This window comes from Hibiscus syriacus, unplaced genomic scaffold, assembly GCF_006381635.1.
Source record: "Hibiscus syriacus cultivar Baekdansim isolate YM2019G1 unplaced genomic scaffold, ASM638163v2 tig00112518_pilon, whole genome shotgun sequence".
Taxonomy (NCBI): domain Eukaryota; kingdom Viridiplantae; phylum Streptophyta; class Magnoliopsida; order Malvales; family Malvaceae; genus Hibiscus; species Hibiscus syriacus.
The window spans coordinates 213,704-229,489 of NW_024063354.1; the positions used below are offsets into that span (position 1 = coordinate 213,704).

The 15,786-nt window shown below is 34.4% G+C and overlaps 1 protein-coding gene and 1 pseudogene across 2 annotated transcripts; one reads left to right on the top strand and one right to left on the bottom strand.

The window, feature by feature from the left end:
• The first annotated feature begins 8,813 nt into the window (after positions 1 to 8,813).
• LOC120181218 lies at positions 8,814 to 10,826 on the top strand (annotated as a pseudogene).
• A 1,545-nt stretch (positions 10,827 to 12,371) lies between these two features.
• On the bottom strand, positions 12,372 to 15,479 carry LOC120181217 (WRKY transcription factor 72B-like). Of its 2 annotated transcripts, XM_039186390.1 has the most exons (4): positions 15,346 to 15,479; positions 14,336 to 14,410; positions 13,562 to 14,119; positions 12,372 to 13,441 (listed from the first exon to the last, which is right to left on the bottom strand). In XM_039186390.1, exons 1-4 carry the CDS (start codon positions 15,394 to 15,396, stop codon positions 12,464 to 12,466), a joined length of 1,662 nt encoding a protein of 553 aa, XP_039042321.1. In that variant the 5' UTR covers positions 15,397 to 15,479; the 3' UTR covers positions 12,372 to 12,463. The 2 variants fall into 2 exon arrangements, with proteins under 2 accessions (XP_039042321.1, XP_039042322.1); XM_039186391.1 differs by lacking the exon at positions 15,346 to 15,479 and having other exon boundaries at positions 13,562 to 14,166; positions 14,336 to 14,400.
• Positions 15,480 to 15,786: the final 307 nt, after the last annotated feature.

A 15,786-nucleotide genomic window follows, 5' to 3' on the forward strand; every position in this document is an offset into this window, starting at 1 on the left:
GAAAATATGTGTCCAATTATTGTAATCATTGATAGACCTAAAGCACAGACACATGATTTTATCTTGTAAGATAAAACGTTCAAAATTTTAAGAATAACAAATTTATAAAATTATAAGATTAAAAACAAATTACCAAATTTAACAGACACAACAGAGAGATGACTGTAAAATAATCATAACGAAAATTTAAGACTTTTATTTTAAATTGGTCCCTAAACTTTTAAATATTTCAATCTCATCCTTAAACTATAATTATCATTCTAATTTAGTCCTTAAACTTCTAAACATTTCATTTTCATCCCCAAACTACGATCTTCATTCTAATTTTGTCCCCAAACTTTTTTAAATTTTTGAATTTTATCATTAATTATACGTATATATTAATCACATCTTTTGTTAATAAAATCATTAGGCCAAGTTATATTATTATATATGTTTGAAAAAATAAAATTTAGGTTAAATTATGGTTGAAATGAATTACATATTTAGATGAATTTGGGGATGGAATGGGAAGATCTAAATTTTTAAAGATCAATTTAGATTGGGATTCATAGTTTGAGTGTAACATCCCAAACTATGGGTTAGTGACTAAATGGTAAAGTTTCAGAATTTGGTGATTAAAGTAGAAGAATGGATTAGTTCAATGATTTATCTGGAAATAAATCCTAAAAGTTGTTAGTAATTATCAAATGAAGTAGAGGACAAAATGGTCATTTAACTAATAAATGAATTAAAAATAAATATGATAAGGATATATATGTTAGAGGGGATAAGGATGAAGAGATATTATCTTCATCTTCTTCTTCTTCTTCTTCTTCTTCTTCATGTACGAGAGAAAGAAATAGCCAAGCTTGTAAAGGTAAGATTCCTTGTTAGCTGATTATTTGTTAATTTTAAGAGTGAGTTTTGATCATTAGGTAATACTTAAGCTTATGGAAAGCTTAAGTTGTCCTAAAATCAAAAGATAAAGAAGTTATGAAAGATTAAAGAAAATGAGTTTCTTAAGGAAATTCTGGAAAAGAGTTAGTAAGTGAATTTTGAGAAGGAATTTGACTTGTTATCAATCTAAGTAAGAGATATGAAGTAATAGAATTGGATTTTAAACATGTTGCAAAATTGATGTAATTATTGAATTATATATAGAAGATAGGATTTTGAGGTTTAAGATGAAATAAATGAATATAGATTGGTTTAAGTATGTATACTAGAGTTAAGAATGAAAAAGGGGATGAAACATGAAGGATTTAATCCAAAATGAATGATTTTCGGGTTCAAAAAGAGGATTCTGAGCAGAGTGCATCGATGCATATTCATTGTGCATCGATGCATCAAGGTTAAAACCTAGAAATTGTTTGAATGTGCACCGATGCATTGGTAGTGCATCGATGAACTCTTTTAAAATAAAGACATCGAATGCAATTCATGCATCGATGCATAAGTAGTGCATCGATGCATCCCATTAATAATGAAACATCGAATGCAATTGTTGCATCGATGCATAAGGAGTGCATCGATGCATCTCAATAATAATACAACATCGAATACATTTTATGCACCGATGCATCAGTAGTGCATCGATGCATACCTTCATTAAAAGATGGAATTGACTTTTCTCTTGGTCTAAAGAGTGAACCATTAGAGTATATTAGTTATGATACTGATATAGATCTATGTATGATTATGTAGATATAGAACGTGATTCCGTTCTGAATCAACTGAAGGATTAGAATCGAATCAAAGCAAAGCTAAGGTGAGTGCATTTTATTTGTACTTATATTATTTAATAAACATTTGGCTTGCGATGAGCCAGTGATGAAGTTACTATGGTAAGAAGTAACTCCTAAAATGTTATTTGATTGGTGATCAATGTTATGATTTGTGTGATTATGAGATATATAAGTTATATGGAAAGTATATGTGAAATAAGATATGAGCTTATATGAATATGTGATATGAATAAAGCTATAAGAAATGATTTATGTGAATACATGCATTTGTGATGCGTGTTATATGATACTAGATATATGTTTACACATACATATGGTATGTGACCGAAGAGAATGAACATGTGATTATAAGATCAATTATTACACGTACATTTGGTAAGTGACTGAAAAGAAAAGATATATGTTCATAAGAAAAAGGATATGAATAAGTAAATTGAACTGTTATGAATGTTAATGCCCATGTTATGTGATAAGAGAGCTAGTGGTATAGTTGGCATGCCAAGGGTCGAGGGTTTACCTATGTTCTTCGGGATATATGGACTGTTTACCTATGTTCTTCGGGACATATAGACTATTTACCTATGTTCTTCGGGACATATGGACTGTTTACCTATATTCTTCTGGACATATGGACTATTTACCTAGGTTCTTCGAAATCTATGGACTAGTCCTTCGGGACGAATACTGAACTAAGGTTCGGTGCCCCATGAGGGAATTGATACGAGCTGTGGTGACAGCATTAGTGCACAACCTCAATGTACTCACATACCTTAAGTTCTCAATAGTGTACATGGGCTAATAAAGAGATCAACCAAACATATTGAATGTGATATGTATACGATGGGTTTATAAATGGTTATCAAAGGTAAGTGGTTTGAAATGTGTTACATGAACCATATGATGTTATGTGTGTTTCTTAATGATAATGATGGTATATGCTTATGTATGATTTATGTTATATGAAATATTATATGTTTTATATGCCTCACTAAGTCTATGACTTAGCGTGTAAGTGATTTACACGTAGGTACCAAGAAACGAGAAGAGCAAGAATAGAAGTGGTAAAGACAGTATCATTACTAGAAGATCAGATCAGAAGTAATTGACAAAGTATGTACTTGGTTATGTATAGAATGTTGGCATGTAATAAGTGTTAATTATGAATACTTTGATCGATTTTGTATTTTATGGTCTTATGTAAATTAATGTATTTCGTTTTAATGAAAGTTTTAAAAAGTCCTGGGATTTTCAGTAAGAGTCAAAGTTTGAAAAGTCAATGTGACACATCGGACTTGTATTCGGGTAGGATATGAGTTAAGGGTGTTACATTTAATGGTATCAGAGCTACGGTTTAGTCGATTCTCGGCATAAACCGAAGACTAGAGTGTCTTATAAGGTATACATGCCAACAAAATAGTGGAAACTTCTGATCTGATGGAATAGTAAGTATATTGTTTTGCTAATAGAACTATATGGTTGTATTTTTATAGATGTCTGGATAAGGTAGTTTTAGAAATGAAGCGGGAGATGATCGACCCGCGGAAAGTAGTAATTCACCTGCCCTGGCCAGGCAAGGTGAAGAACAGTCACCTACTGGAGTGCCTGTACAAGATCAAGATGTTTTCTTCAGGACGTTGGATGCTATTCTGACGCGTTTTCAACCTCCTACTTCCTCTACTCAGAGGATGAATATAGCAAAGGAATTAAAGAGATTAGGAGCTCCTGAATTCAAAGGTGAAGTTGAGGAAGGTCCTGTTGTTGCGGACCTTTGCCTCAATGATGTGAAAATAATGTTAGATGGACTCCACTATTCTGATGTGGAAAAGTTAGATGGAGTGGTCTCCTTGCTTCGTGGGCAAGCAAGAATCTGGTGGACAAATGTCACTATGAGAATGACAAATAACTAAGTGATCTGGTCCTTGTTCTTAGAAGAATTTAAGCACAAGTATATATGAGACCAGTTTATCAGACAAATGAAGCAAGAATTCTTAAATCTAAAGCAATTAGATTTCACTGTATATGAATATGAGTGTGAATTTAACAAGTTAAGTCGTTTTGTGGCCGAGTTAATTCCAACAGAGAAGGATGCATGTGAATGGTTTGTAGAGGGCTTGCGCCCGAGATTGAAAGAAATGTTAATAGTGTTGAACTTGTCCTCGTTTCAAGAAATCGTAAATCGTGCTAAAGCTCTAGAGAGAGCTCAAAATGAAAGGTTTAAGGATCAAAGAACCCAACCATCTAAAAGAATGGGGGCTTCATCGAGTTCTGCACCACTCAAGAGAGGTAGAGATTTTGGTTTTCAGACTCAGTCAGTAGGATCTGATGAGGACAGAACACAACAGAGACATTGTCAGACTTGTGGAAAATACCATGGTGGAATATGTAGAATGGTTTCTGGAGCTTTTTTTCAATGTGGTGAAACGGGACATTTCGTAAGAGATTGTCCATTAGGAACAAAAGAGTCAGTACAATCGGAGCGATATGCTTCGATGTCTCAGAGAGGAAGAGGTAGAGGCAGAAGCCAACTTGAATCCTCTACTCAACAGGAATTACGCTCCACTGCTCGAGTGTATAATATTAATACTAATGAAGATTTTAATGATCCAGAGATAATAGCAGGTACTTTTCTACGATATAATAGATACATTATACTATTGTTTGATATGGGTTTGCATATTCATCGATTAGAAGTAATTTTGTGAAAGAATTGAGAATGTAATTAGAAATTATTTATAGTGATGTAGTAATGACAACTTTATTAGGGCAGAGTGTTCGAGTAAGTAGGATATGTTGAAGGTGTCCCATTAGAATTCAGGGAAAAAGTTAATGGAAGAATTAAGCAATGAAGTGAAGTTTAGGATATCACGAAAGATTTATTGAAGAAGTAATAGGTAAAAATGAATAGTAGAAGTATAGAAAGTATTTTAGCTCCTTGTGCAATGAAAATTCGAGGACGAATTTTCTTATAAGGAGGAGAGAGTTGTAACATCCCAAACTATGGGTTAGTGACTAAATGGTAAAGTTTCAGAATTTGGTGATTAAAGTAGAAGAATGGATTAGTTCAATGATTTATCTGGAAATAAATCCTAAAAGTTGTTAGTAATTATCAAATGAAGTAGAGGACAAAATGGTCATTTAACTAATAAATGAATTAAAAATAAATATGGTAAGGATATATATGTTAGAGGGGATAAGGATAAAGAGATATTCTCTTCATCATCATCTTCTTCTTCTTCTTCATGTACGAGAGAAAGAAAGAGCCAAGCTTGCAAAGGTAAGATTCCTTGTTAGCTGATTATTTGTTAATTTTAAGAGTGGGGTTTGATCATTAGGTAATACTTAAGCTTATGGAAAGCTTAAGTTGTCCTAAAATCAAAAGATAAAGAAGTTATGAAAGATTAAAGAAAATGAGTTTCTTAAGGAAATTCTGGAAAAGAGTTAGTAAGTGAATTTTGAGAAGGAATTTGACTTGTTATCAATCTAAGTAAGAGATATGAAGTAATAGAATTGGATTTGAAACATGTTGCAAAATTGATGTAATTATTGAATTACATATAGAAGATAGGATTTTGAGGTTTAAGATGAAATAAATGAATATAGATTGGTTTAAGTATGTATAATAGAGTTAAGAATGAAAAAGGGGATGAAACATGAAGGATTTAATCCAAAATGAATGATTTTCGGGTTCAAAAAGAGGATTCTGGGCATAGTGCATCGATGCATTTTCATTGTGCATCGATGCATCAAGGTTAAAACCCAGAAATTATTTGAATGTGCACCGATGCATTGGTAGTGCATCGATGCACTCTTTTAAAATAAAGACATCGAATGAAATTCATGCATCGATGCATAAGTAGTGCATCGATGCATCCCATTAATAATGAAACATCGAATGCAATTGGTGCATCGATGCATAAGGAGTGCATCGATGCATCTCAACAATAATACAACATCGAATACATTTTATGCACCGATGCATCAGTAGTGCATCGGTGCATACCTTCATTAAAAGATGAAATTGACTTTTCTCTTGGTCTAAAGAGTGAACCATTAGAGTATATTAGTTATGATACTGATATAGATCTATGTATGATTATGTAGATATAGAACGTGATTCCGTTCTGAATCAACTGAAGGATTAGAATCGAATCAAAGCAAAGCTAAGGTGAGTGCATTTTATTTGTACTTATATTATTGAATAAACATTTAGCCTGCGATGAGCCAGTGATGGAGTTACTATGGTAAGAAGTAACTCCTAAAATGTTATTTGATTGGTGATCAATGTTATGATTTGTGTGATTATGAGATATATAAGTTATATGGAAAGTATATGTGAAATAAGATATGAGCTTATATGAATATGTGATATGAATAAAGCTATAAGAAATGATTTATGTGAATACATGCATTTGTGATGCGTGTTATATGATACTAGATATATGTTTACACATACATATGGTATGTGACCGAAGAGAATGAACATGTGATTATAAGATCAATGATTACACGTACATTTGGTACGTGACTGAAAAGAAAAGATATATGTTCATAAGAAAAAGGATATGAATAAGTAAATTGAACTGTTATGAATGTTAATGCCCATGTTATGTGATAAGAGAGCTAGTGGTATAGTTGGCATGCCAAGCGTCGAGGGTTTACCTATGTTCTTCGGGACATATGGACTGTTTACCTATGTTTTTCGGGACATATGGACTGTTTACCTATGTTCTTCGGGACATATGGACTGTTTACCTATGTTCTTCGGGACATATGGACTGTTTACCTATGTTCTTCGGGACATATGGACTGTTTACCTAGGTTCTTCGGAATCTATGGACTGGTCCTTCGGGACGAATACTGAACTAAGGTTCGGTGCCCCATGAGGGAATTGATACGAGCTGTGGTGACATCATTAGTGCACAACCTCAATGTACTCACATACCTTAAGTTCTCAATAGTGTACATGGGCTAATAAAGAGATCAAACAAACATATTGAATGTGATGTGTATACGATGGGTTTATAAATGGTTATCAAAGGTAAGTGGTTTGAAATGTGTTACATGAACCATATGATGTTATGTGTGTTTCTTAATGATAATGATGGTATATGTTTATGTATGATTTATGTTATATGAAATATTATATGTTTTATATGCCTTACTAAGTCTATGACTTAGCGTGTAAGTGATTTACACGTAGGTACCAAGAAACGAGAAGAGCAAGAATAGAAGTGGTAAAGACAGTATCATTACTAGAAGATCAGATCAGAAGTAATTGACAAAGTATGTACTTGGTTATGTATAGAATGTTGGCATGTAATAAGTGTTAATTATGAATACTCTGATCGATTTTGTATTTTATGGTCTTATGTAAATTAATGTATTTCGTTTTAATGAAAGTTTTAAAAATTCTCGGGAGTTTCAGTAAGAGTCAAAGTTTGAAAAGTCAATGTGACACCTCAGACTTGTATTCGGGTAGGATATGAGTTAAGGGTGTTACATTGAGGATGAAATTAGAATGTTCAAAAGTATAAAAACTAATTTAGAATGAGAGACATAGTTTGAGGATGAAATTAGAATGTTTAAAAGTTTAAGGACTAATTTGAAATGAGGGTCATAATTTGGGGACATATGATGTAATGAACTCTAAAATTAATGACACTTGTATGATATATCCCCAATCTATGACCCTCATTTCAAATTAGTCCCTAAACTTTTAAACATTTCAATTTCATCCTTAAACTATGAATATTATTCTAAATTGGTCCTCATGCTTTTGAACATTTCATTTTCATCCCCTAGTTATGATCTTCATCCTAAATTGGTCCCCAAACTTTTTGAATATTTCAATTTTATACTAAATGATTTGTATATACTAATCACATCTTTTGTTAATAAAATCATTAGACAAGTTATATTATTATATGTTTGAAAAAAATAAAATTTAGGTTAATGGTTGAAATGGATTACATATTTGGATGAATTTGAGGATGAAATTGAAATATCTAAAAGTTTAGGGACCAATTTATAATGAGATTAATAGTTCTGGGATGAAATTCAAATGTTCAAAAGTTTAAGGACTAATTTGTAATGAGAGTCATAGTTTAAGGATGAAATTGGAATATTTAAAAGTTTAAAGATTAATTTAAAATAAATCATATTTTAGGGATATATGATGCAATTAACTCATATAATGATCGTATAATAAAATATATGTTAAATATTTAGGTGAAAAACTCTTTTAATAAAAATCATTGGGAAAAACTAAATTTTTACATTGGATATTAAAGTCTAAACGATAAGCCCAAGCAGTTAACGAAGTAATTTGAGCCGTATGGCCCACATGTTCGATATCTCTCGTGTTATATATGTATGTCATCATCTCAACGGGTAGTTCCACTATGAGATACCTAAAAATAAGATTAATAAACGGCGTAATCGGTTAAAAAGGTAATAAGTTAAAAACAAAATACAAAATGTTATAATTTGAAACTTAAAATATTATCAATCTTATTAACATGTTACACAAAAATTATAAACTGTAATAAAATAAGTTATAAACGGTAAATGTTATTAATATCATTAATATTTGAGGTTAAGTTTAAAATGTTATCAAAATTTAAGCTGAAACTTTAGACATTTTAGATTACATCTAAATGTTATAAACAGTAATAAAACAAATTAAAAACGATAATTATTACGGATATTATTAACATTTTAAGCGTATATACTCTATGTCTCTCGTGTTATTTAAGTGTGGCATGTCTCATCCGTTTTTAGAACCGGTTCTTAATTCTTAATCTTTTTGAATTTTGAAATTCGAAATGTCGGGACCCGTTCGATGTTTCTATTGTGTGGCGCGTGGGTTCTACTACCAGCTCCCCTCTACCGTTTTTCACTTCACTCACACCACCAGTCGCACCAGACGAAAAATCCCACTCTCCTTCATATAGTCGACACGTGTATTACATAGCCGTTACTGCGGCGGTGTTATAGGAGGAGGATAGTTGTGAAGGGGCAGGTAGCGGTGAAATGAAGCGAGTGGATGACAAACAAAGAGCTGCGAGTAGCTATTGGATTTATGATTTTCGATCAATTTAGGGTTTTTTTTGTTGATTTTTAATTTTCCCGCCTATGAGACTGTGTCAAAAGTAAAGCAGTGAATCAACTGAAGGGCAACAATTCCTTTAAAAATAAGATACAAAATTCTGGGTTTGTTTGGTGCCTTGAAAGCAAACAAGCAAGCAAGAATTTTTCTTTGCCTTTCGTTTGAGAAAAATCTTGGAGGAGAAACGAACAATCATGGAGGAGGCTGTCAAAAAACAACAATCTGCTGCTCCAATTTCCGGTTCATTCTCTAATATCAATTTCTTTATATTTCCTTTTAGGTTTTAGAATATCCATTGATTTTGGTAAATGAAAGAAGCAATGGTATACTAGATTGTCTTGCAGTTTTATGTTTTCGAGACAGTTTCTTTGCCAAATAAACTACATAATGATTTAATTACTCCTTTGCTGTTTCTGGGATGTTTTCAGGGAGTGCAGGTAGATCGAAGATCCGTTATCCACTTCGATCCTTGACGAAACCAAAGGAGGAGAAGCCACCGGCGGTTGATTTATCCAATTCTTCATCGTCTACAGGTATTCAAAATTGTATAGCTTGCAGCTCAGTTTAATGTCTCTGTAGAATTAATCATCCATATATAAACAGTCTTCCCCCCATAACGTGTTTTTCCTAGATTTGAATGATTATATCTTTATTTCGAAAAATGAATCGATATAATGGCATAATGGCTGTGCAGCTAACAATTTTACTAGTTGATCGTCTTATTTGTGTTGCCTTTAAATTGTTATAAATGAATTAGGGTTTTATTTGTTTTGGTCTTCATAGGGGGAGGTCAACACCAAGTTTGAGCAAGAGTGTAGGTGTTCTTGATCTTTCAAAGGAGAAATCTGGGAAGCCACCCAGGAGACTCTCCATCCCAACGAAATCAACTGTGACTCCGTCTCCAAAATTTGTTGGGGGTAACCCCTACTATACATGAAGGTAGAGCCAAGAAATCTACAAATAGTCGGGGCAAAAGTGACACTGCTCTTTCCGATGCTTCTAGATCATCGACTCGAAGGAGGTTCGATATGCTGTCGTAGGCTTCTTACTGGCTGTCTCAGATTAAGCTCTCTGAATCAGCTTCTAAGCACTCGGTCTCACTTGGGTTTTTCAATCTTGCCTTAGAAGCTGGATGTGAGGTATATATGCTTCATTCGTTTGTGTATTTCACTTTGCATTATTTTACATTCCTCCGGCGATAACACATGAATCGTAATCACTATGGCGTGTGCAATTGGATTTCAACTTATCTTTGTTTTTGGTCTAATCTTCACCACAACACCAAATCCAGCCTCTTCAGAAAATTGCCGACGAGCTTAAATCGTATGTACGTCGACTTAATCTCGGTGAAAATGAGGAAGCTATAAAGGAGCTAATTGAACACTACAATGTTTTGGAAATTTTCGATCAACCGCAGGTGCCTGGAGAGGGAACTCGGTCATCTGATGATGAGGTTCACAGGGTTTCTCCTTCAGCAGGAGCTAGAAGATTGAAACCCAAGTCCTTGAACAGTGCTGTTGCTCAGGCTTCATCCGTGGCTAAATCAGCAAAACAGGCTACACCAAAGCATAATGCTGCAAGCAGTAATAGGTATTCGAATAAGACCAGTTCAAATTCGAGGTCCGATCCCGACACCGGGAGGGCTCGTAAGCCACAGAACACAATTCAGAAGACAACAACAACCAAGCCAGAACCTGTTAAAGGGATGGAAAGGACTGAGAAACAGGAAGCCAAATCAGATAATAAAGAAGGCAAGGGGTGTAGATATATTTTAGGTTCAGCATATGAATATTCCCATGACTAATGCAATTTTAGTTTTGTTTACAGAACAAATTATCCCATCAGCTGCAGCAGAGACTGCTGAAGAGGAGAACAAAGAAAATTCTGACGTTCCTCCTTTACAGGATGCGCCTTTGACAGAAGAAAGCAGTCTGGAGGTTAAATTCCATCCTGTATTGGGTTATTTTACTTCTTTATTGGGTTGTTGTTTGTATCTGGTGTGAATTCAAGACCCTGTTTTTTTTTTGTCTGGTATTCTATACACAAACAATATCAAATCATTCAACTTTGTTGTTTTGTTATTTAATCACCAAGTAATTAACCTAAAAATTTACAAGAGATGAGGATATTCCCCAAACAACAATAACCTGAAAAACAAGCCGGGAAAGATTTGGGTATCCCTAAAACTTGATAAATTTCAAGAATTTACAAGAGAAAGAAAAAAGATGAAGAAGACCATGGTGGGTGTAACTGAAATAATCAATAACCGGGGCATCATCTTTGTCGGCGGTGGCTGTCAGTGTAATCGGAGAGAGGGTGATCGGGAGGACTAAAGCAGAAGATGAGGCACAATACTTGATTGCTCCTTAATCTCTCCGGGTTACAGGCTACGTATTGGCATAAGTTGGCTGACAAGTTGGCGATTGCCACCACCACCGAGCTGTTTAACACCATCGCTTCTTATCTTTTTTCCCCCACTTTTATTATGCCCCCATCTTCTTGTCTTGTCGTTTGGAACCTGCCTGACCTTATATTGTGTACGAGTTTGTTTTTTGTTTCGACTTAAGAGAGGTAAACGGTGTCGTTTTGCTTTTGAATCCTTGTTTTCCGTAGACTGGTTAAGAGACAACTCTGAATTGTTCAAACATTTTACATCATTTAAAAAAAAAATAAGAACCTTCTGTTATCTTAAGTAAGAAATGGAATCGGTAAGGATAATAATCGACTTCATATCAAGATAATCATACACAAAACAAAACAAGAAAATATTAAATGAAATCTATTGTGCAAATGATGATTACATGATATGTTAGTAAAAAAAACTTACTTTTTATTTTAACCTTTAACCTTTAGATAGAATATTAATTTAACCCTTAAATTTTACGAAATATCATTGCGTTGATAGTCTGAATAAGAAAGTGGCGGTCTTAGAGAATTCACTCTCTCTGGATTGGGTGTAGAGTTGCAAACAGTAGTGGTCTGGATAAATGAGAGAAAGGATTTGAGAAGTTGATGTACAGTTGGTATAAGGTTGAAAATCCTTTCCTTTAATCTTGTTTGTGTGGATATATATGTCCCCAACACTATTGTTGTGTTAATCATAGAGATGATAACAATCGATGGGTTGGGAATAAATCTGATTATCGGATAATAAATTTAAATGGTGATAGAATTAATATCAATCAATTCGAGAGACTATAGTCAAATGAAGAGAGTATTTGGATTATCTCCAAATGGTGATAGGTACAATATCTTTTAAATATCTTAATAATTTTACTACCACAGCACATTATAATTTAGTTTGTTTGCATATTTTTTTTCTCAACCAACTATCGTCGTAGTTTATATCAGGCTTGGTAAAATTCATCATACTTTTAGCAGCACATACAAACTTGGAGTGGAACACATCAAGTGCATCTGAATTTTGGTTTACAATAAATATTTTTCGTTAGGTAATAATTATGATCGGAGTGTCACACATGAGGAGGGGGAAGAGGGTTTTGTTCCTCCATCCTTCTCTTCGAGAGGAAAATGTCTTCAAACTTCATATTATTAAGCATTACATGCCAATCAAGACTAAATGAATAAACACCGTTTCTAATTACAAATCAATATTTAAAAACAAAAGTCAGTAGCTGTGGTTTTCAGTATCACTAGGAGACGTGGAAGCACTCTTTGGCGTTGAAAATGGCAAAGCAGCTGTAGGTGGTAGAAATATCGAACTCCCTGGCTGCGAACCAGTGGAAGGGGCTTTGTTGAAGAAGCTAGACCCACATCCAATACTTCCACCTCCATTATTGCCCGCTCCGATGACCGACGCGAGAGCCACAGCTAATGCAGATTGGAAATTGGGGTCTGTCGTGATCGCTTTGGTCGCAGCCGCAATAGTATCCGGTAATGGCTGCTGAGGTTGACGTTGATGATGATTCTTTTGGATGAAAGATTGATATATGCTATTCTCGATCGTCGGCTGCGGTACTCTTCCGGTCATGTTGAGAGCTCCGTCGTGGGATTTCATGTAGGGTTGTTGTTGACGTTGAGTACTACTTCCACAGTAGGTAAGGAGCCCGCTGCCCCAAGACACCATGTTCGGTTCCGAAGAGCCGAAGCTGAGACTCGTCGTCGGAGTGTTGTATCTCGACGTGGTGGGGTAAGCCGAATAGAATCTATTGAAAGGAAACGATGATGGTGTTGAAGTAAGGTCGAGAGTGATCGTGGGGTGCGACAAGGCGGACGATAGTGAAGTGTTGGGCCAGTAGAACTTCGATTTCGAGTTATCGGATAGGTAAACGTTGAGTCCATGGAGGGCGGGGTGTGAGGAAGTTGATAACGGAACGTTGGAACCGGCCGACAATGTCGAACCGGCCGATATCATCGAAGCTGCCGCACAGGTGGTGGAAGCCATTGCGGTGGCCGACATTGGAAGTGGATGATTGTGATTTCCTTCATATGTTGTGATTAAGATCGACCTGTCTTCGACACATCTTTGAACCTGTTTCCTCACGGGACAGGAAGGTGCAACCGTGCAACGGTAATATGCTCGAGGACAAGGGTTTCCTTTAGCAATCTTCTGTCCATATTTCCGCCATTGGCATCCATCATTCATCTGTAATTACAAGGTAACCGTTAGAAATTTTAGAATCGAAAAATAACCGAATAATATCAACATAAAGTAAGACATGTATAAACGGTTATGTGATCGAAAACGAGATAGTAATGCACGTACGGTGGCAGTGTCGCATCTGGTTCTGACGGAGACCCTAGTTCTCTTGGCTGGATTTTGTTGCAAGACTTCATCGTCTCCTCCACTTTTGGTTGTCTTGAGAGCTTTGCTCGGCGGCCATGTTTCTTCTTCCTTGGGTTCTTGAGAAGTGTTCACCGGGCTCGGATTCGGCAGAGGTTCATCGTCAACCTCGGACATATTGGAAGCTTCAAATTTTTTATCCAAGGAGAGAGATAAACCTTCATTGCCTCTCTCCTCCTCCTTTCCATGGCTGCTGCTACATGCTTTTCCCTTATCATCCCTTTTCGAATCACATGAAAATCTTCCCAGTGTAAGGGAAACAAGCTCGGGTTCTTCTTTTCCTTCTTCTTCGGCTTGTTGTTCTTGGTGGTCTATATTTGGTGTTGCTAGGGTTTTCTTTGAATCTTGTCCAACGACGTTGTAGAATTGCATTTTTAGCTCCTCATAATCCTTCATCATCCTCTTTAAATACATCTTTAGTCTTTGATTTTCTTCTCTCACCTCTCCCATATGGACTTTGGCTGATTCAAGCTGATCGTCCTATTTCCATACACACAAAACTGATTTTACGACAATAATCACGTGATCTGTTGATAAAATGAACCGATTCTTAATTTAAAGATAAGATCATCAAACTTATAAAAAAAATTATACATGCATCCATGCATACACATATAATCAATGAATAACTCATCAATGATTGCAATATATTATGCTTATATATGCACAAATATATATATAGTTAAATAACCAAACCTGATCCTTTCGAGTTGAAGAAGATGCCATGGAGTACTCAGCTTCTGTTCTTGCAGTATCAGATTTTACAGACACCTGTTTAGTTTTATACACTGAGTTAGCAGAAATGTCTGAGATGTTTCCAATATATATTAAAAATCAAAGCTTGAAGTGTGGACAGGAGAAAAATGAATTAGAAAAGTAATGGTGACGACTTCAAGTCCAGCATCTGGACAAAGAACAAATATAGATATAGCCAAGATCTTAGAAATCAAGGGATCAAAGAAAAATAAAAATGTTGAAAAATCTATAGAGAACAAAAAAAAAAAATTGTTTAATTGTTATTGTCTGTAGGGAAAAAAAATCTGTCAAATTTGTCTTGCTTGCTGCCCTTGTTTCTTCCACAACCAGTTGTTCCTACCTGTCTCTTTCTTGTACAATTGACGGAATACTTCATAAACCCAGATATGCATGCAGATGTCGATCGGCAAGATGTCACATGAGAACAATCTAGGATCAGAAATATATTATCCTCTCTGGATAATGTAGAAATAGTTTTTTTTGGCTAATTAATGTGTAATTTTATCTTAAAATTTTATAAAATATGGTAATATGAAAAACTTAAATTGTGGTGGTATATATTAATGATTATTTTATAATTTTTAAGAATTTAGTGATTAAATAATTTTTTGAAGACAAATTAAAGATATTTTATGTATTTACCTTAATATTTTACGAATTGCAAATTAAATACACATGAAATTATAGGTCGTAAATATATTTTTTAATTTTCATATTTTATATATAATTTAATATGCTTTTCACATTTTTATAAATATTTTATTATTTAAAATATTTTTATTGTTTTTTATAGTTTTTTGTTTTTATTTTTTATGTAAAAAGATAAAAATAAATGATATATTCACCATTGATAAAAAGATAAACTAATCCATATTAGCTTAATGAATCTATTGTTTTAACAACAACAACAACAACAAAGATTAGGGCTAAAAGTATATATATATATTTACCTTGTTGTTGCTGCTGCTTAAATCCTTTTTCCCTGGGGAAGATGGCTTCATATCATCATTCTCAAAGTATGGTGTATTATCTCCTACCTGATCAAAATTAACAACATGAAATATATTAAAAAAAACAAAGTTTCTTTATTTTTTTCAAACACCAGATAAAACTAAAAAAATTTATTTATGGAAAGAAGGAACATAACAGAACTGGTAAAAGAAATCGCAGATATCCGCCATTAAAGCAAAGAGAAAGCTGTGTTCTCATTCTTCATCACCTTATGAAGAACAACAGCAGCAGCAGCAGCAGGTTCTTCATCACCACAAGAAGAATCAAATGTCTTCTCTTCATCATCACCGCATGATCTCTTCATCTTCATCAAACTCTACTCCTTTTTTTCTGCCTTCTCTGTGAAACCAGACGAGTAGCCTTTCTTTTATAGAGAGGCT

Coding starts and splice junctions, on each gene's coding strand:
- LOC120181217 (XM_039186390.1), bottom strand. CDS start 15,396: ATGAAGCCATCTTCCCCAGGGAAAAAGGATTTAAGCAGCAGCAACAAC. Junction 14,120..14,335: donor CTTCAACTCGAAAGGATCAG/GTTTGGTTATTT, acceptor GTATGGAAATAG/GACGATCAGCTTGAATCAGC. Junction 13,442..13,561: donor CCAGATGCGACACTGCCACC/GTACGTGCATTA, acceptor TTGTAATTACAG/ATGAATGATGGATGCCAATG.